At 39.0% G+C, this 22221-nt stretch overlaps 1 protein-coding gene across 1 annotated transcript in view; it reads right to left on the bottom strand.

Annotated features, from left to right (window-relative positions):
- The window catches only part of fras1 (Fraser extracellular matrix complex subunit 1), a 206622-nt gene that overhangs the window by 58611 nt on the left and 125790 nt on the right, over positions 1–22221 (bottom strand). The window contains 9 exon segments of the mRNA XM_036598414.1: positions 1732–2052; positions 5106–5190; positions 6968–7238; positions 7418–7558; positions 8060–8200; positions 10283–10423; positions 15630–15776; positions 16824–16970; positions 18161–18316. Coding sequence (XP_036454307.1) covers positions 1732–2052; positions 5106–5190; positions 6968–7238; positions 7418–7558; positions 8060–8200; positions 10283–10423; positions 15630–15776; positions 16824–16970; positions 18161–18316 — 1550 coding nt within the window.

The following is a 22221-nucleotide window of genomic DNA, read 5'->3' as shown; positions in this document are numbered from 1 at the left end:
CAAGGCCTTTGCTCCCTGAACAAGCCGCAGCCACAATCCGTCAGCTAATCACTAATCCATTGTTAGTGTGTGGCTTCAGGCACTTGCTGCTCTCGATCCCTTTCACCGAGCACAAAGTTTGACCTGGTCATTAAGTCCAAATGCTGCAAAATGTCAGGTCCCCAATAGTTTACAGTTCAAACAGGGCTAACGAACTAACAAAGAGTGAGTCAGTTTTACTGTTGAGCCTTATTAGCCCATTTAACTATTTAGCCACATTTGTTAAATTTACCATTTAGTCATATTAGTCAGTTTTAGCATTTAGCTATTTTAACCATTTCACCATATTAGCCAGTTTAACCATTTGGCCATATTATCCAGTTTCATTAGCCAGTTTGCTGTTTGGCCATATTATCCAGTTTTACCTTTTGCCCATATTAACCAGTTTACTCTTACCATACCTCATTTACTGAACTGACCAACAGCCACTTGTACTCCACTACTCTGAAGATAACACCCAGAGTACCAGAGGAAACAAACAATGGAATAATGGAAGGGGTTATTTGATAAATGCACAGAAAGATATGGACAAATGTGTGGAGAGAAAGACTACAGCCTGAAGGGAAGAAAAGAAAGACAAGGAAGGGATGGTGGTGTCTGGACCAGGACCAAAGCGGAACACTCTTATCAGTCTAGACATCTTTAGGACTGAGGGCGACACATGCCTGGACGTGTTCCGGAAACTGATGGTACTTGCATGAGTGAGAGGTGATGATAGCCTCTGTGTGAGTGTGTGTGTATTGGGGGTCTGCCAAATATGTCATTTGAGGCACCCTTCGGTGAAAAGGATTGTGTCATCCATTGTATGCTCCTGACAGACTTAACATTGGACTGATCCCAAAGGAAACAGCAGCAAATAGCAAAGAAATCGTCACTGTCGCTCCGAAACTGCAGAACTCCACTTTTTTGTTTTGTTTTTGTGTTTTTTGTAACCACTGCTATTTGGCCTTTACATTGTGTAAATATTTCAAGTTGAACAGACCAGCAGAAACTGTCCAAAACTGGAATAAAATTTTGGAATAAAATTATGTTACATTAATAAGCAACTAAGTTAAGAACATTTTTCTTCTACTATAAAGTTAAAATTTTGGAGATGTGTGGTTTTTTACTACAGCAATGAAATGCAGGGATGATGCAGAAGGACAGCAGGGATGTCTTAGTGTGTAATGATTCAGGATGGATGGATGGATGGATGGATGGATAGATAGATAGATAGATAGATAGATAGATAGATAGATAGATAGAGACTTTATTGATCCCGAAGGAAATTTAGCAGCCAGTAAAGTTGTTTTTTTTATATATTAGCACCGTGTACAGTGCTAATATATGAGCTTCCACTACTTGCTAGCTACATTAGCATCGTAGCTTTGGTTCAAAACATGGCTGACTGCATCTGGGATAAACAGAAAGTAGTATAAATTTGTTTCTTCTCCTAACAATTCTTTTAAAACAGGGTCGCTTAAACTGGCTCGAAGAGACGCCCTGCCTTGCAGAGTTTTAACTGCCTCAACACACCGGATCCAGCACACAATGAGCTACATACTCTAAAATTCTTAGTCGTTCCATAATTACAAAAAGTAATTTCCAACTCTGGTTTTAAACGGCCAGTAAAAAGATCTTCTGCTGTTTCCATTGGTCTCACAAAGCAAATCAATGCTGAAGTCTAATGTCCAGTACAGGAACATTTCCTACCTTCTGATCAATGTTGACATGCAGTAGAACATTCTGATAGCTGTGTCCATCATTGATCTGCAGCAGCAGTCTGTCTTGGGCTCCACTGGTGCCATCATGGACGTACTGCAGCTGTTCACGAGCTAGCTCTTCCAGCTTAAACTGGGTCACTTGGCCATCTGCATGAACACGAGTGAGGCGGCCATGATGAGGTGGGTCTAGAACCATTAGAAGGACATCTTGAGGGTTGTCGGGGTCCTCAATGTGAAGGCTGGACCTAGTAAGCAACGCTGTCTCCCCCGACTCTATGTAAATGGGTTGGTTGGTGACCACCAAAGGAGGCTGTGGAGGAAAGAGTAGACAAGTCTGATGATTTAGGTATGCAGTTTGCACTGGGCTAATTGGACACTATTTTGGGCACTAAAGATGCCTTAGCTGATTAACTACATATAGGATAAGGGGGGACTATTCCTTTTAAAACAACTACACAGTCTCTTACAGTGATCTGTAGGTCAGCTCAGTTGGGGAAGGTATTTCCTGAGTAAAAATGAGCAAATGCCTTGTTTGAGTTTCCATTAGCTAGCATGATTTAAGCAGCTCTTAGCAGCAATATTGGAAAGAGAAAAAACAAGAGAATGAGCGATCATGGGGTTGGCTCTAAGCGCAAGGGTGTTAATCTCTGTTCTTGACTGGCTTTTGCTGTGAGCTGCAGACCACCCAGAGAGATTCCACATTTCACAGCCAGAGACTAAAAGCAGACAAGGAGCTAATTAAAATGGCCTTGAGACATTTTATCCAACACGATGCAACAAAGTGCTAAAGTGAAGTATGGGGTGCAGCCAGGGAGGAGCATGCAGCATGAAGACTTACTGCAGGCAAAAACTGTTTAAAACTATGATGGTAATAATTTGTCATCAGTAGTCTGTATATTTAGAACTGAAAATGGTGCTAGTTTCCTCCAGCTGTGGTTGAAAACTGAGCTGAAACTGCACAAAACTCTGCGTAACTGATTTACATATGAGTGCAAGTGGCAAATTTGCTGATAATTGGTTTTAAACCCTGTTTTGAATGTATACTCCAAATCTGGGGCACTTATAACAATGGAGTGGCTGCTCCATTGTGGCTACTGTACTGTAACTTGACCTAAAAACAAACAAATTGTGGGTATGTGGTGTGTTTGTGAAGAAAATGGCATTATATGAACTATTTGGAAGCACCAGTTTTTAAGACTATGCAACGTGAAGTTGTGGTATGTAGGTAGGACCATCCCTTCTTTCCAACCCCTTTGGATTAAGGTGATCTGCCCTGATATAATGGCTTGACTACACTTACATGCAGGATAAAACAGAGCTCAGAAAATTACACCCAGGCTTCATACTTCAGGCTTGGTATACACAACAAAAGAGCCTACCTTCTCACTCCACTGACAAATATCTGACACATAGCTGGTAAGCTTGTCAACACAGTCTTGATTTTCAGAAGGAAAAGCATGTATAATTACATGCCATCAGCATAGCTATGTTTCCTAATGACATTACCTAGAAGTAATGTACAAAGAAAAAAGCATAGGCCTTAAAATTGAACCTTGTGGGACTCCACAAAAATGTTGCCGTTTTTGATGAATGATTTCACAAGAAGCGCAGTTCTTTGGAAAAAATGTCTACAGAATATAAATTGCATAAACGACGTATATATTGTCACACATAAACGTGTGGTCTAACGACAGTGTAAGATGACAGACATCTACAATGTTTTCTTGCACTAAAAAAGTAAGCATAGCTACTACTGCAGTGAAACAAACCTTAAAGGCTTTTGTTGTATGTTAATAAATAATAACTGTCCATTATCTCTTAAAAAATAAAAATACATGTTTATTTTTTACAACATTACTGCTGCTTCCAAACCAAAAAAATGGCCTGTAGGTTATAAACAGAAAGCTTAGGCCTAGTCTTACACTCTAGACCATGTTTAGTGATTGTACAAGTAAGTTGTTATTAACAGTGTAAAGGTCAAAAGTCAAGTCTGTCATGGTGATGTAACAGAGGTATACATGGTTTTTTGAGATGTGCTGCAGTCATCATATTAGGAATGAACGTATATTTAAAAAACAGGGTGGCACAGAAAGAAGGGCCTGGGTTCGATTCCCCAGACAGGTGACCATGGTCCTCTCTGTATGGAGTTTGCATGTTCTCGTCGTGTCTGTGTGGGTTTCCTCCAGGTGCTCTGGTTGCCTTCCACAGTTTGAAGGCACGCAGTCAGGTGGACTGGAAATGCTAAATTGGTCCCAGGTGTGAGCGTGTTTGAATGAGAATATCCGTGTTTCTGCCCTGTGATGGACTGGCAACCTATTCATGGTGCTTCCTGCCTTCCAACCAATGAGTGCAGGGATTGGCTCCAGCACCCCCGCAACCCAGGAGGATAAGCAGCTTAGAAAATGTGTGTGTATATTTAAAAAAACCAAAACACAACAAAATTCCTGAGATAAAATATCAAATATTGTGTTTTTTTACTGTTTTCAATTTAATACAGGTTGAAGTGAATTTACTTATCACTGCTACTAATCCACTTTGGCATTGCACATACTGTCCCAACTTAGGAATTAGGTTTGTAGTCAGGAAAAAAAGAAATAATATGTGTGAACACAAAATGTGTACAAACGTCCTGAGCTACTGAACCTGATTCAAACACTACCAATTCAGGAGAAGCAGCAATGTCCACTGGAGGTGGGTGGTGATGTTATGATGCTACAGTGGCTTCCAGTACAGGGAGACTGAGTTTCTCTCTCTCTCTATATGTGTGTTTGTGTGTGTGTGTGTATGTGTATATGTGTGTCTGTGTGTGTGTGTGTAGTAGCTGCACGAGGTCAGGAGACACACAGCCAGTTCTCATGGGACTGCAGTATGAGCTGCAGTGATATATTTAGGAAATGTAATGAGATGCCAAGAAGGACAGAAAAAAGAGAAAAGAGGGGTATCTGTTCTTCCTAAAAACGTTCCCAAACCCCAGTCTTCTCTCAGACAGTGTTCATTAGCAAAGCCCCTCATGAGTGAGCTTTAAGAAGTAATAGATCAAAGTGCAGAGGTGGAAAGTAATGAATCACAGCTATGGTACTTTCCCGAGCAAAATTAAACAGTTGTACTTTAACTTCTAAGAGATCATCCTAACAGCAAGCTTGTGATGTATGTAGTATTGCAGTGTCGCAAAGCCTCAAGTACAAACTACAGACCAGCTCACAGGTCCAAAACAGTTAGCCAAAATATTATCTTCGATGTAAATCAGTTTAGATTGGGACATATTTTCATTTTTAAGAAACAACACATTTTCTTTTTATTTTTAAATAAACAACATGCTTTTACTGTTGTAGTGTTAGTGTTAATGTGTGTATGTGTACATACCTGCTGGGAGACGGCCTGGACATTAACAGTCTGTGGCCGAGAGAACAGTTGTGGATCAGCTGCCCTCAGAGTGAACTGACCAAACCTGCAACACATACATATATTATCTTCTGACTGTATGAATATGAGAGAGAGAGAGAGAGAGAGAGAGAGAGAGAGAGAGGAAGAGAGTGGGGGGGGGACAGCAAGGAAAGAGATGAAGAGCAGAGACAGAGAGAGAATTCTTTACAAAACTTTGGCAATACAAGTGCTAATATTTGTCATGCCAATAAAGCAACCTTGAATTGAATTGAATTGAATTGAGAAAGAACAAATAGAGAGAGAGAGAGAAGAAAAAGATGAGAGAGTAGAGAGAGGAAGATAGAGGAAAGAGAAATAGAAAGCAAGGTGAGATAGAAAGAGACTAAGCGAGAGAGAGGAGAGGAGAAAATTAGTGAAAGAGAACAGAAAAGATAAAATTAAGAAAAGAAAGAGAAGAAACAGAGGGAATGAAAAGCATGAGAGAGAGAGAGAGTTAAACCTGTAGGTCAGTCAGACACTGGCCTGACTTACTGACTAACTCCTGTGGTTTACACACGCTGCGGCTCAGCACTGCACAGTGTGTGTGTGTGTGTGTGTGTGTAATGCTTCACTGGAGTAATTAAAGCTGACTGCTCACAGTCAGCCACCCCACCCCCCAACACACACACACACACACACACACACACACACACACACACACACACAAATACACACTCCATCACTGACGAGGGTTAATGGTTAATTACGTCTCAGACACATAAGCATGCTCCTGCATTCACTCTGAAATAATATGCTATAGGATATTTCTGATCCTTACACAAGAACTGCTCCTAAATATTTATGCAAATGTATTTTACTCTCAACATTTAGCACAGCTTAACTTCATATTTTGGGGGATCAAAAAATTTAGACACATTGTAGACATGTAATATGTAGGACTGGACAAATTGGGAAAAATACGTAATTGTGATTTTTCTCACCTATAATGTGACTGTGATCTAAACTGCGATTATTCTCTAGAAATTAAACTCCAGATCTTTTTTAAAAAGATTTTTTTCTGGCTTTAGGTTTGAATACTGACTGTAGTGCGGCAGACTGACAGTTAGTTGTGGTTGTGTTGTTGTGTACACAGCACGTGGGGGTTTGGTTGCTTCTGATTGGTTTAACTCATCTACAGGCAGTTGCTGAGCTACATGTTATTAGGTCCACCTTTTCTACTTAAAACTTGTTGAAACAACATTGTTAATAATATAAGCTAAAATTTAAATCGCAGCTCTAGTGAAAATTACACCTCGTTACAGAAAAGTGACGTATTTCACATGTGAACTGTACAAAAACCAAGTGTGTTTACAAGTAATCATGTTTTTTTTTCAAATGTGAACACGTTTTCATGCTAGATCACATATTTTAATACATGTGAACCCCAGATTTTTCACGTGAACATATATTTTTCATGTAAACACACTCACATGATCACATTTTTTCACGTGAACACGTTTTCACATGATCCCATATTTTTTTCCCTTTTTAACACAATTTTTAAATGTTTATTCACATGTGAAATTCATGTTACTTTCTGTAAGAGGCTCTCTGAATTCAAATTAAAATATAATCCACAAACTCTACTACAGGTCTACACTAGAGGTCTGCTACCTGACCCGAGCATCACAAAATAGGTTTCAGGCTGGGTTCAGGTCAATTTTTCACATACAACACGAGTGAGGTCGCAAAGTCACAGGTACGACTCAGGTTCATGCCCAAGTAGACCTCTACTGCACACAGATACATGCATGCAGACGGGTGCAAAAGTACTACAAAACACCCTTGCACGCCCAACTCACTTGCTCTGGTCAGCGGTGTGAACGAAGCGCACGGCTCTGTTCCTCAGCTGTGTGAGGGAGAATGTGTCGTCTTTGCTCAGTGCTCTCTCTCTGTCCTCCTCCAGCACGATCAGGTGACCGTTATTGGGTGGCTGCAGCAGCTGGAGCACCATACTCTCTGATTGGCTGTCTGAGTCTTTGATTGACAGAAGTGCAGGGTCCAGTGGGGTCACTCCACTAAGAGGGACCAGGAGTGACCCGTTGATGTGGAGAGATGGAGCGTGCGTGTTTGCTGTGAAGAAAGAATCGAGAAAAGACCAGGTTAACAATGCAATATTAACTATACATGAAAAACTATATGTTCTGCATATAAACTTTATATACAATGAATATTAATAATATTGCAAGTGCTTTTATATATGTAAAGCTAAATTTTACATCTAAATGATTGAACTGCATACTCCACACTACCTTGGCATTCTCTGGCCTTCCTATTAGTGTAGTATCCATGACCACAATCTGAAGTGCACTGTCCATTCTTCCGAAATGTGTTCTCAGCACAAACACGACACTGTCCTGCACTTACACACTCCACGCACCCGGAAGGGCATGCTGGGACATAGAATAAAGCAGAGTAGTCACATGGACATTTAAAGCAACTAGGAGACTATGGAACTGAAAAGTCTGCATATAAAACCTAAAAAAACTAGTTGACCTCAAAGGGGAAAAAAACAATTAATTGGCCTCCATACAAAAATGTGATATTAAAATTAGTCTGCCTTAAAAAAAGACAATAAAACCAATTAATTTGAGTCTATATAAAAGTATGAGGTGTTAAAAACTAGTCGACCCTAAAGAGAAAAAAAGCAGTTAATTTGCGTCCATATAAATGATGTGGTATTAAAATCAGTCTGCCTTAAAGGGAAGAAAATAAAAACAATTAATTTGAGTCCATATAAAAGTATGTGGTATCAAAATTTCTCTGCTTTAAAGAAAAGACCAATTAGTTTGAGCCGTGTAACTGATCTCATTAAACAGCACCTGCTGTTTTGCATTTGAGTTGATTATAACTGCACGAGCTTATAAATGCAATTAAAAATGTGATTAACACACCAACGCAGCGTTTTTTGGTGGAGTCGAGAAAGTAGTGTTTGCCACAGTCCAGCACACACTGGCCCTTCAGAGCAGCGTAGGGGTTCTGACACTGGTGACAACGGCCAGGACCGTCACACTGCTCACAGTGATCATCACACTCTACAGGAGAGAGAGAGACAAGAGAGAGAGAGAGAGATATGTTAACTTTTACTCTACTCCAAAGTGCCTACAATGAGCACGTTAGCATTAAAACTGGGCCTTGGAGCAATGGAAGAAGGTCACCTGGTCCGATGAGTCCTGTTTTTTTTTACATCACATGGAGGGCCAGGTACGTATGAGGCATTTACCTGGGGCAGTGATGGCATTAGAATGAAGGGAGTGTGGGCAATGTTCTGCTCGGGAACTCTGGGTCCAGGCCTTCATGTGGACATCAATTTGACACATGCCACCTACCTAAACATTGTTGCGGACCAGCTACACCCTATCATGGCAATGGTATTCCCAATCCTACTATTACTGCTACTACTTATACTACTAATAATAGTAACACTTTCTCTTTCTGTAATTTTGAGATGGTTCCTAAGTCTGAAATGGACATGGGAGCAAACAGTGATAAGCATGGGAGTTGAAGCTTAATCTATGTCAAATAACATATAAATGTGCAGTTCAATAAGAGTTATACCTGTACTATATTGTCATTGTTATTTCGGACAGTTACTCTAATAAGAAAAAATGGAATTGTGAATATCACAAACTTTACCATCCAATGCCACTCAGCTTAGCTTGTCTGTACAAGAGCTGACAGTGTTTTTCCCAAGACCTAAGCTGTATTGTCTGATGTCTGAAACCTGATGCTGTGATCTGAGGACGTGCAAAAATGTGCACTGTAACCTTGACACACACCCCCATGCCTGTTTAACCAGTGCAGCTCAACAGCCGCACTTCTAGAACAATCTCAACTATGTTAGGTACAATACAAGTGGTAGTACTGTAGGACATTACATCACAGCTCATGTTTGAAAGTTCAGTTATATTAAGGTATAGCAATACTATTGTCTTGCTATGGTTGGTATGAAATAAATAAATAAATGAACAAGCAGTAAAAGCAGTAAATCATTTTTTAACATCAGCATTGCTTTCAGTTTTTGGGCTGAAATTTGACAACGAAAAAGTAAACAACACCAACATGAAACGTATGGTGGGGCTTTTCACTGCGTCAGACTCCCAGGGGTTAAGTCTTCTTAGGTGATAGAACATGACATCTTGGAATTTCCATGAACTCATTTGAATGACATCCACTTCATCAAATTCAGGAAAAAATGAACACCACTTCATTTACATGTGTCAGCACAGTGTACGCTATGCCAGCCAAAAGACATAAAGACATAAATGTTTAAGGTCACATCAATGCATTTGTTCAAGCATAATTCAAACATAAACATAACTGTCCAGTCATGAGGCCTATGCCAACAACCTTAGCACTTAGCCTTTATTCCTCTATCACTGTTTTTCAGCCTCACTGTCTCTGTACTGAGTGCGCCACCAGCCTAGACAGCCGACTTAACTATATAAACATCATTAGCTCGTCTGCCAGTCTGCATTTGGCATAAAGTGGCTGTATTACCATTAAAACCTGGCAAAGTAAGGTCACTGCAGCTGGAGTATACAAGTACAGACAACACAGCCTCTATTTTTATAATTACAGGCATCAGTTGAGAATGATTTTAAAGGAACAGTCTAATGTACACAATTTTCCTCTAACCCCAAATGTAGTAGATCAGCCAAGACATGTTTGATGTCTGAAGTTTGCTTCTTTGATTTTGCACTGGAGCTACGAGGCTCAAGTAGCTAACAAGCAATGGAAGATTATAGCCACAAATCAGTAGAATGTACTGTCTTTAAACTGTGTTGCATTGTTAGGTTATCATAAACAGACTTTCTTGTGTGGTTTCTGACACTGTATGGCACTGGTATCTATAAAAAAGGAAAAAAATAAATAAAAACATTGAGGCTTAAAGATGGCTGCTACTGTTTTCACTATTTTTAGCTAACATGCTTGTCCAGTCTTATATATAACAGCATTTCATACAGTGTTGGGCGAGCCGTTTGCACGATTCTATGTGGTGTATGTGAGCTTTCATTATTTATTATTATTATTATTATTATTATTATTTATTAACTACATTACTCTCGTGCAAAACTTTTTTTCAAACTATTTATTTAAATATGATTGACACTCACTGAGGCATCTCTCTCCTTCCCGGTAGAAACCAGGAGAGCAGGACGGTGCGCACACGCCATTCTGCAGAACATGGCCCTCCATACACTGCAGGCAATCACTGCGGAGTGGACCACGGCAAGAGTTACAGCTCCAGTCACACTCTGAGAGAGGGGGAGGGGGGGTGTCAGGGGGAAAGGGAGAAACAAATTACAATATATACAATGTTAAATTTTTCAATTTTTCAATATTTCAATGTCCACACTTTATTTTTACTACAGCTTCCATTCTTTCTGAGTGACTTTCACATTTTTCCAATACTTCTTGTAACACTTCTAAAGTTCAGTCTGGTTCGTTGGTTGCATTTTTTGCTTCTCCCAATCAAATTAACCCCAAACACATTCAATTATGGGGTGGTCAGTTCACTGTTCTGAGAACACCAGCAGCTTCTTTGTGTGATCTGCAAATTTTCATGGCTATTTCCTTTTCTCAGCAATGGCTTCTTAACAGCTACACATCCTTTCAAACTCATAGCGTTGAGTTATCTTGGAAGGATGGACAGAAACGTGGATTTTTTCAGATATCAATCAAGAGTGGAGCTTAATTTTCTCCTCTTTCTCCAAGACGAAAACTTTAAGTGCTGTTTTTCTGATGCTGACAGTTTTGGTGGTCTACCTGATCTTGCATGGTTGTTAGGAGCCCCATTTTCTCTGCATTTTTAGTCATTTCTTAAATTCCAGTTTTGGAAATCCTTTTTTTTTATCTCATTTTCCTTTGACTTTTTTTTATGTAAGTGAATTATCTTGTACTTATTCTAAGAAATGTCTCCTTCTTAGCTGCACATGGGGAAGGAATTTGGGTAACACTTTACTGTAGGGTACTGTTCATAAGGCCACATGACACCCTGCATAAATGTTTATGAATGCTTATTTCAACAGGCGTCATTCACTGTAAAGGTTACATTTGGCAATTTTGATCAAAGTTAACTAAAGTACCCTTTATGACAGATGATGTCTATTGGAATAAACATTTATAAACATTTATGCAGGGTTATGTCAGTTGTCATGACAAGCTTATGTAGGTGTCATTTAGTCTTATGAACAGTATCCTACAATAAAGTGTTGAAAGAAATTTGCAGGGCAGCTATGGTATGTCTGGGTAGTTGCTTGTGTGGATGTTAGTGTCTCTATAAACGGGAATATAATGCCAATTACTCTTTTGAGAATAGATTTCTTTTTTTGAGAACAGGTTTATGTGCAATTTACTGCTATATATATGTTTTCTGTTTTTTATTTTGACTGGAAATGAAATAAACTCTTACTACTTCTACAAAGTTTATGCTTTATACACACTCTGTAATACAACCCATTTCATATGTTATCCTGTAGATATATATTGCTCCAAAAAATGCATGCAAATGTATTTTCCTTCATGCAACATTTATGTGATGGTTTAGTTTAGCTTAGTGTTATATTTTAGGCATCAAAAGATTCAATTGCATCCTGTGATATAATGTTTTGAGGCAGCAAATGCCTATAAGAGTGAGGATTCCTTCCTATTAAACCATCCCTCCCTCCACTGCAGTATAAACAGATACACTCTGCTTCTCAACTGTGTGAAGGTCAGATTGTCATCACAGGTCATTTCTATATCCTTTTTAAAGCAACGGTCAGTATGTTATTCGGAATAGATTTCTTCCTGTGCTATTAATATCTGAACAAACTTTCCTTTTTCTCAGATTGGCTGCCTCAGATTCCTTTGCTCTGAACGGATTCCAGAATTGATTTCCATCTTCATTTTTTTCTCACAGCAGGCCTGTTTTATTGATGTATATAAAAAAATATTGGATTGGTAGGTAGCTTTGCAAACATGCTGTTTGAAGCTTTCAGGCAAGTTTTGCTTGGTGAAAAATTAAAGCATTCTGACATCTATCGCACCTACTTTGCCTCAACTCCACAACTAATCTTTTCTGCAGCTATCCAGACAGTGAAACCTTTAACATTTGGGCCAGACAGATGAAATAACTCAACAAACAAACAAAAACAACTATATTAACAATTACAGCATCCAGCAACCTTCTCTCACCCTCCTGCAGGGGTAAACAATCTAATCCTAAATACTGGCAGGGCTCATGCTAACAGACCAAACGCTCAGTGTGCGCTCTCTCTCCCAGTTTCTCATTACACCTATTGACCCTTATTTCTGTATACACTCTCCAATCACTTTATCTGAAACTCCTAGCTAGCAGCTCCACCTTGCTGGGGTAAAGTGAGAGACTGTAGCTCATCTGCTGATGAAGAATTTGTGTTAATCATCCTGTAGTCCTTCATCATTGGTCAGTTTATGACCACGGAGCTGCTGCTGGTTAAGGTTTTTGGGTAGTGGACCTCTCAACCTATCAGTGACAATGAAAAGTGTGCAAAAACTCCAGCAACAACACTGTGCCTGATAACACTCTACCATACAATTACCACTTCAGTGTCCCCGCTGTGCTGAGAATGGCCCACCACTCAAAAAATGTCTGGCCAGCAGTGGCCCTATGGTCAGAAACTGACCAATGATGGTTGACAAAACGAGCAAGGCAACAGATTGGCTACAGTCTGTAACTGTATACCTAGAGTGGGGTCCAAGAATCTGAGACCACTTGTGAAAATGCTCACTCCTTAGACTTATCACACACTAAGGCTTCATTCACTACATGGACTACAATGCAAACTGGTTATTCTTAAGTTATAGGAGTGTGTAGTAACACTTTGGTCCCGCTGGTGGGTCCCAGTCATTTAAGAGGTTAACACAGCATTTTTCATTATAAATGATATCATCAGCATAACAATTTGAGTGAAAAGTTTAATCTTTGACATTTTTTACATGAGTTTCAGTTTCATTTCTAAGTAATGAAACTGAATGTCCCTCTTTTAATTTAGTGACAGTGAGCACTAGACTCCACAAGTTTATGCAAAAGCCTCTGGTGAGTAGGGCAGATCCACCTGAGAGTCATCTGACCACGAGCTTGGATGGAAGAGATAAGTGACAAAAAACACTCTGACCTTTTTATACAAAGGCCTTAACATGGTCAATGTCACAAATTTGCTTCAATTTGAATAGTGACCTGGAAATAGTGCAGAATCTTGAAAAGTTGTTCTTCATTTTGCTTTATATAATGTCTTTGTTTAAACATTTTCAAAATTCTAAAAACCTTCTGTTGTTTATTTCCAGGTTTAAATGAAGAAAATCCCAGGTGCTCACTGTGTTCTCAGACTTCTGATAGGTGGAGCTTTTAAAGTGCTTGGAGACTCTAATTACAGGGTAATAAAGTGGACAGTAAATGCTGTGCTATCAGATCTAATCTGGGTTTTTTTTGTACTGAAATAGAATCAAATATTTACACACATCTAGAGTAGACTGCATTAGATTTGGCTTCTACTGACTTTATGTCCTCTGAGGCTTCCTTTATTTGTAATCTTGGCACGGAAGGTAAATTAGATTGACTATATCTAACAAAGATTACATCTATTCTGTGTAAATAGCTCTTGATAATATCTCTTGGATGTGTACGTAAAGAGCTTTTCATTTATCTTTTCAGCTTGCAAGAAGTGTTCTGGTTCCTCACAAGTGGAAGCTCAAGGTAACAGACAGCGAGGTAATATCTACAGTGAATTCGACCTTATTCATACCTGTATAACATCACAACCTGATCCCAGTGACCATGATACCTTCAAGCCTGAATCATCTCACACTTGCTATCTATAAAATTGGACAGATGCACAGACAGTCACTACTGGCTTTAGCTACTCAACTGAGTGAGGATTTAGCCATGATGTTAATTACTGACATGACTTGCTAGCTACATTAGCTTCTTTGCTCCTGTACAAAACTAAAGAAGAAAACTTCAAAAACCAAACGTCCTGGCTGCTCGACTACATTTGGATAAGGGGGTGCAACTATTCCTTTAACCTTCCCTTTCTCATCATTTTGCACTCTATCTCTCTCCTACACTCACTCCTTCCCTTCTCTTAGAACAGAAAATTCCTCATTTTTTCTTTCCCCTTAATCTTTTCTCTCCTCTTTCTTGCTAATAAGCGGCACTGGAGCCAGAGCGCTTTGAATCGGGCGAGGCAGACAGAAGTAAATCTCATTAAAGCACTCTCTCTCCGACTTAAAAGGCCTTGATCGGAAAGTATTCACTAAGAAATGCAAACAATAACTTCCTCTAAAAGAGTTTGTGATATCCAGTAATGAAAGAGCTGACTTCAGCTTCGCTCATTACACACACACAGCCATTCCTCGATCAAACGGCACCCTAATGCGCAGCTTACTTTTCAGTAAAAAACAGTGACAGCACTGGGTGTAATGGACTATTGTGGTATAATGGAGCATTGTGGAAGGGAGGTTTCATTAGACGATGGCTGTAGGTCGATTGTGGAACTGAGGCAGGAGGGAGGATAACGAAAAACAGTGATTATGTTTAATAAGACCCACTCTCTCCTACAGAGACAAAAACACACTCAAACATACACACACACACATGCAGACATATGCTACCAGTCAAAACTGAATAAACGTTTCTCATGATATTAAAGACATTCTGATATAAAGGTTTTTTGTTTCAATGCTTGAAAAGCTTGATCATAAGGCAAATAAAAACAGTGAAGTTGATCTATGTGTATGATTTTATTTCCAGTGTTACAGTCATATGCAAAAGTTTGGGCACCCCTAGTTAAATGACAAGTTTAGTTGGTTTTCTGTGTGAAAATAATATAACATGCTCTACAGAGAACACACTTTTGCACGTTAATGCACAGTATATAATAGTTAATGTGTTAAATTTAACATATTATGGGGAAAAACATAAAATGTAGGCCTGTGCAAAAGACGTGTTTCCAATATGTTAAACTAAGTAAATAAACACTTACATCTGTACATTACAAAAATATTTTTGAATATGTCCCCAACAAGTACTTTTCATTTAGTGACCTTCAGCTAAGGAGGGGGCCTGGAGAGACCTAAGCCTTGTCACATGGAAGCCAGATTTCTGAATGGTCAAAAAATAAAAATAGAGATGTTATAAACGTAACCTGTTTTGGATTCTCACAATATTGGTTAAACCCAAAGGCACTTAGTTCTTGCATCTTTTGCCTTTATTTCCTGACTTCATAGGTCTATAGTGATTTCTCTGGGAAATAACACTTCCTAGCTGGCCCATTTGGTTACAATTAGGTACACCCCCCCCAGCCCCTCCAAAAGCATCCTTGGCTACTGTATGCCTTCTGAACTGTGACCAAACCTCTGTACCTCTTTGTTGGCTTTGATATCATACCTGGATCTGACAAAGTATATAGTTAAACTGGACGTCAAAGTCAGTGAGCTCACCTCTGCAGGTGCGTGTGGTGGTGTTGAGGTAGTATTGCTGGGCGCAACTCTCGTACTGACACTCGCCGAACAGCAGCACCTTCGCCGGGTCTCTGCAGGACATACACACTCCGGCCATCTCACAGCTCAGGCACTGTTGGTCACACTCTGTAAAGCGCACATACATAGCAGTGGGGTGAATTATCCTGCTGTGAACATACGCTTTTAGATCAAAATGTAATTGATTATGAAAAACATACATTCATAGGATGATGGTGAGATTTAACTCAGTTAAGTTCTAAACAAAAAATACAGTAGCAAAATTCTGGTCATGGACTACCCAAACACATTCAGTGGTTTTGAGGTCTGGACTCTAGCATGGACAGTCCATTGTTCCCTGAACACCAGCAGGTTCTTTGGTTGACATCTTGACTTCCTGAACAGTGGGCTTAGGTTGTTATCTTGTTGTAGAATTCATTTTCTCCAAATCAAAGGTTTTCCAGAAGGTACTGCATGATGTATTAAAATTAGTTTGTACTTATCAGCATTCATGACACCATCAAAATCACCAACTCCAGATGTTGTTATACATTCCTAAACGTGCACTGATGTCCACCACGCTTAACTGATGGCTGTAGACATGGTTCAAAGAGTCTTTCATTGCTTTGCTGGTGTACATACTACCTTTTGTTATTTGCAGCAATCTCAAATTTAGACTCTTCAGTCTATAAAACCTTACTCCATGACTCAGATGTCCAGTTTTGGTGTTCTAGTGCAAATTTCAGTTCTAGTTCTAGTGCTACATGTCCTTTTAGACCCTTAGCACTGAGTTGTTTTCTCACAGTGGCGGGATGGACAGAAACACACAGACTTTTTTCAGGTCTAAAGCAGAAGAGGAGCTTGATTTTCTCCCATCTCTCAAAGATGCAAGCAAGATCTGTATTCTCTGGTACCTCAGTATTTCCATGGGGTGGGCTTATTTTTCAACAAGCACCCAAGCTGTATTTACTAGACTACTGCTTGGTATGCACAACCTTCTGATAAGTGCCTGGATGCAACATAACACATCCACTTCAACTCAGGAGGGCCTGTTAACTAGCTGATGAGTTGGAGCAGGAGCGATAAAACACCAAAATATGCAGAACAGGTAGGCTCCAGGACCACTGAAATAGGATACTGTAAACTGTTTATTGTATACTGTACTGGAGTACTTACTTTTACACACACGGCTTTCATCAGCATAGTAGCCTATGGGGCATCGGGTGGTGCACATGCCGGACGGGGAGAGCACAGCAGGGGTCAAACATGAAGTACAAGCTTGAGGCCCCTCCCCACTGCAGTCTGCACAGGAACTGTGGCATTCTGGGAAATGTAGGCATAAAGATGTAGTGCTCCACAGGACAATGAATACATATTATTAACAGAGTGTAGGTTTTGTTTTTCATGACTCCTGATCTCTGCATGTTTCCTTTGGCTTGACTGAATTAATTGTCTGGAAGATTTAAACCAATTTTGATGATCATAACAAATGACTGTGAGCAACAATGATGTTGCTCTTTATACAATGTATATATTTCATTATATACTTCATTAGAAACCCTAAACTCTGATTTGAATGATCTTTGTATTTTCTCATTTGTAAAGCACTTCGAATGACCACAGTGTATGAAAGGTGTTCCTGACCACTTTCTACCCACATGATATGTCCAGTATATCAATGTCATTGCTAGGTTGAGATTGGTCCACTGGAAATTGACCAATGATGAACGACTAGAGGACGACTAACACAAACTGTGCATCAGTAGATGAGCTACAGTCTGTAACTGTACACCAGCAATGTGGAGCTACATAAGAGGGGTTAGTCATAAAGTGGCCATTGGTTAAGATAACATCTTTGGCATTTTCAAGGCTTAGACTGTAATTCAATTTGACAACTGATATCTCTGAGATTTCATCAAAGAAATTACCAAAGGCATAGAAAAACCTAAAAATAACCAACTATAAAAAACCTCAAACCCTTTGGAACAGCTAGACACAATAAAAAGGCTTTTCATTCATGTTGCTCTGAAATTCTAAAATGCACTCATACAGATTTACACACTCGTACTCTGCATAGTCTGATAGCTGTGCTATAAAAACCCATCATAATATTTTATATAGCATCAGCGTACAGATGCGGCATTAAAGTGAGGCTCTACATCATGCTGGCTAATAAAAATAAATACAGCATCCTCCACACAGTCAGAGTCAGGCTAATGCACAGACATCCAGAGATAATTGCATCCAGTACATGAAATCAGAGCCTCCAACTAATAGAGCTGTGCACTACATTACAGGCTGTGTGGGTAGACAGGGTCGAAATGTAGAGAATAAAACAGGAAAAAACAACAGAAAATGAGGGCCGGTGCCAAGGACACTTCTAATGATGGCTCTAAATCCATTGATGTTGAATGGAAATGTATTGAATGTCTAGAACACTGATGCTGTTTCACAGTGTGTGGATAAATATAGAGTTATAAGCTCTCTCTTTCTCTCTCTTTCTCTGGACTCACTTTTGCAGGCTCCATGGTATCTGTAGTGTCCAGATGGGCAATGTTCAACACAGTGGTCCCCCAGCAGCAGCATACGGGACCCCTTACACCACAGACACACCGTCCCCGAGCCAAGCTGCAGATCTGCTGTACACCGCTGACAACCTGGCTGACAGTCTGAGAGAGAGAGAGAGAGAGAGACAGAGACACAGAGAGATATAGAGACAGAGAGAGAAAGGGCAAATTTAGCAATGATCACACAGTCACACAGTTTTCAGAAAGTGTAAAAAAGCATAAAATTTTGACTGAAAAAGTTATACTGGTTTTACTTTTTAAGGATACACAGACTTACATCAAAGCACAAAAATACAAGACAAGAATACGAATTACTTGATTATGTGAGTTTGAAAGTCACTTCTGTTTTTGGTAATTTAAACTGTTCTATTGACAGAAAATTTTTTCACTGCCTTGTAGTTTTTAACTAAATAATGAGCAAAACAATATTTATGCATTGAAAAAAGTGTGCACTTTCTATTTGGGTTTAGCTTTTGACCTAATGTGTTCTGAATTTTGGTTTCACCCAAAAACATTCATTTTGATTAGGGCTGTCACTATCGATTAGATTAGTAATCGAGAACGATTATACTGGACAAGTAATTGTTTTGTTTATGCAATATAAATAGGCTTATGAAAACAATAACATAATACGCAGATCCTTTCTAAGACTCCAAAATACATATAATATAGTATTAGGACATCTGCAGGTATCAGTCAATTTAATGCTTTTTAAGTAATTTTAATGCTAAAATAAAAAAAGGGAGAATTCTTTAATGCTGAGACAGTCATTTCATGAACGTCTCATGGCCACACCTATCATTACACAGCAAAAATCTAATCAATAAGCTGATTCATCAAGAATGTAAAGTTTAATAATTAGATTTTTTAAACCAAGCCATCTGTTTTAATTGAGTAATCATGACAGCCCAATTCCAATGCCTCACTAATAAGCAGATGTGAGTAGTAACTAACTAGTCATAATTACTTACATATACATATACGTATACATATAAATATACTACACATGCACTAAAGCACAATTTTGAGGAACTTTTACTTACACATGAATATTTTAGAGGAAATTAATCTACTTTTTACATTCTTCACATTTAGTTATTAACCTTTATTTGTGTTTAATTTCATAATGTCACATTGATGACAGCATCTGATGTGACTCATCACACCTCTTACTTTTGAAGTTTTATTATTTCTTTTAGATCAAAAGTTTCCCTAAAAGAGAAGAATAACACTCAACTTTAGTTCTCATGCTGATAGACGCTGGAGTTCTATTGAAGTTCTGCTCAGTACTTATGTACAAGCCCAGGGGAGAGATATGCCTGCAACCGGAAGGTCATGGGTTCAAATACGAGGACTCACTGTGTATGCTTTGTTGTGCTCTTGGATACGGCCCTTCACCCTGCTCTGCCAGCGATGCTGTGCAGCTCTCAGACTGGGCATAGTCAGGCAGTGAAATGACAAATCTCCCATGTAGGATCAATAAAGTTTATAACATAAGATGTGAAGCACCTCTTGGTACTCACTCACTCACTCATGTTTAGTAGGTTGAAATTTCTTCTCTAGGGGGTGCCAGGCAAATAGTTTCTGATGCTTCAAAAGAGCAGTGCTTCACATCATTGACATTATATGTTCTTGTACTTCTGTTCAAGTACTTCTACTGTACTTCAGTCATTACTTCACCAAAGTAACAATACTTTTATGGGTTTAGCCTACTCTACCCACCTCTGCTAATAAGGAATAATACAGAAACACACCCTTCTCTGCCATCATAATAGGGACATTCAGTGACCATATCACACATGAAAAATTAGGTCTACATACATGAATTCATATTTGTTCATTTCACACCATCCTTTTTTCCTTTTTTCTTTCTTCATCTTCTGACTGCGATATTACAGTGCTTAATGTACAGCCTTAACAATTCTCATTTTTACACTTAGTCCAAACTTCCCTTATTTGATTTCTTGTGCAAATTCTTGTTCAATTATTCTTTCATATTCTCAAACTTTGTTAGTCAAGCTTTGGTGATGCAAATGTACCACAGTTTGTCATGCCAATCAAGCATGCTGAAATGAATTAAATAACGAAACTCATCTGAGTGAGAGAGTGAGGGAGAGAGAGAGAAAAAGAGATATAGAGCAAGTGTAATAAATACTGCCAGCAGCGTTAGATTTTCATTTATCTGTGCAAGAATGGTGCCACCTGCTTTAAACTGTGATGAATGTAAGCTGTAACATATAAGAGAAAAGAGATGAGAACAGAAGCCTGAAATGATAGCACCCTGCGTTATACAAAAACCCCTTTTTACCAAAAGGTGCTAAGTGAATAGAAGAGTGTTTTTATCTTTTCATCCTTGCCTCTTTCTTTATCTGATCCAAAGAGAGGCAGCTGCTTCCTCAGCACTGATAGCGGGAGCGTGTAACCTAACACAGCTCAATTGCTCTTATAAAGAGACCCACAGTTGCTTGAGAACAGTAATTTACTACAGTTCAACAAATACACTACAGGACGAATGCTTGGAAGCAACTTGAACATCGCCAACATAAGCATGAAATTTGTATTACTTTTACTAGTGGCCACTTTAAACACTAACCTTATACTTACTTCTGTTGGCTATTTTATCAGAAACACCTACCAAATATGTGAACTTCGTAGGTTTGTAGCCAAATTTCTGCTGCACAATTTATCAGCCCCCATTCAGCCCCACTCATCACTGGAAAAGAACCACCACAGGACCCCCGCTCACCAGATATTATTTGGGTGATGGACTGTTCTCAAAAGAACAGTGACACTGATACAGAGGTGGCATTGTAGTGTGTGTTTCTGGGGCTTGTACACTTGTGTACATTTACTGCCCACTTTATTAGAAACACGTGTCTTGCCTTAGAGCCCTAACTGTTGATGCATATATTGTGTTAGCCATTGCTCTTCATTAACATGAATGTACCATGAATGGAAATGTATTGAGTTTCTAGAACACTGATGCTCTCAGTTTCTGAGCCACTTCTGGCAGGATATTTTTGGGTGGTGAACCACTCTTAACCAAAGTGAAAATAAGTTAACAGATTCACTGCAGAAACCAAACTTCAATATGACATTTTTCTGCTTTTGCTGAGTTTAACATCCACCTCTACTGGACATACTTTGCACTATTTGGGAGTAGAAGCCATGTTTCATGACTCATACAGTGCAGTATATGAGGAGTAAGGAGCCATTCGAGATTCAGCCTAAATGACAACAGCAATAGAGTGCAACTGACTGATTCCTCATTACTTTTGCTCTTCTGCAGAGTTTCATTGCACCTGTAATCACACTGAGATGCTCCTGAAGGCTCCTGAATTAGGTGTGTTAAGTCAGCGGTTGTAAAAAATGTAAGAAAAGTGTAAAGGCTCTAATCAAAAGAGAGTAATGACTTCACCCATACATACAAACAAGCACATCACTGAAAACTAGTGCTGCATTATAAATCATATTTTTATCGTCATATGATACGTGTTTGTAATAAATATATCGTTTAGGGCTACATGACAAAAAGGATTTAATTACCTCAAACGTACAGTGAAACAATCAGAACCATTAATTAATATTTACTTTAATTTTTTTCTGATGCTATATGGTCCTTATAGAAGTACAAACACACTGAAATAAATGGTTTTGAATAATACGCCACAGTCCTACACAGTATACAGTATTGTATTTCTGTGTGTGTATATATTTTGCTACATTCAGTCAGAGGCACACTATTTTACTAATAATATATTGATTCTCACATCATCATCACTTCTTTGGCAACATCTTTGTATCCAACTTTTCTGAAACTTTAAAGATTTAATGTTGCTTTATATTTTGTCCTATAGAGTATCTTAAACTAAACAATAGATTCAGAGCAAAATTTCTTTTAGCTCTGTGAGTAGGACAGTACAGCAGAGAAACATTTCAGACGTTCAGAGGACCCTCATTATCTGAGAGAATCATGAATTGTGTCTGATTGTAAAACTACATCTAAC

This window comes from Colossoma macropomum, unplaced genomic scaffold (assembly GCF_904425465.1).
Source record: "Colossoma macropomum unplaced genomic scaffold, Colossoma_macropomum, whole genome shotgun sequence".
NCBI lineage: Eukaryota > Metazoa > Chordata > Actinopteri > Characiformes > Serrasalmidae > Colossoma > Colossoma macropomum.
Note: the sequence above shows the minus strand (reverse complement) of the source record. Positions and strands in the feature narration are given on the sequence as shown.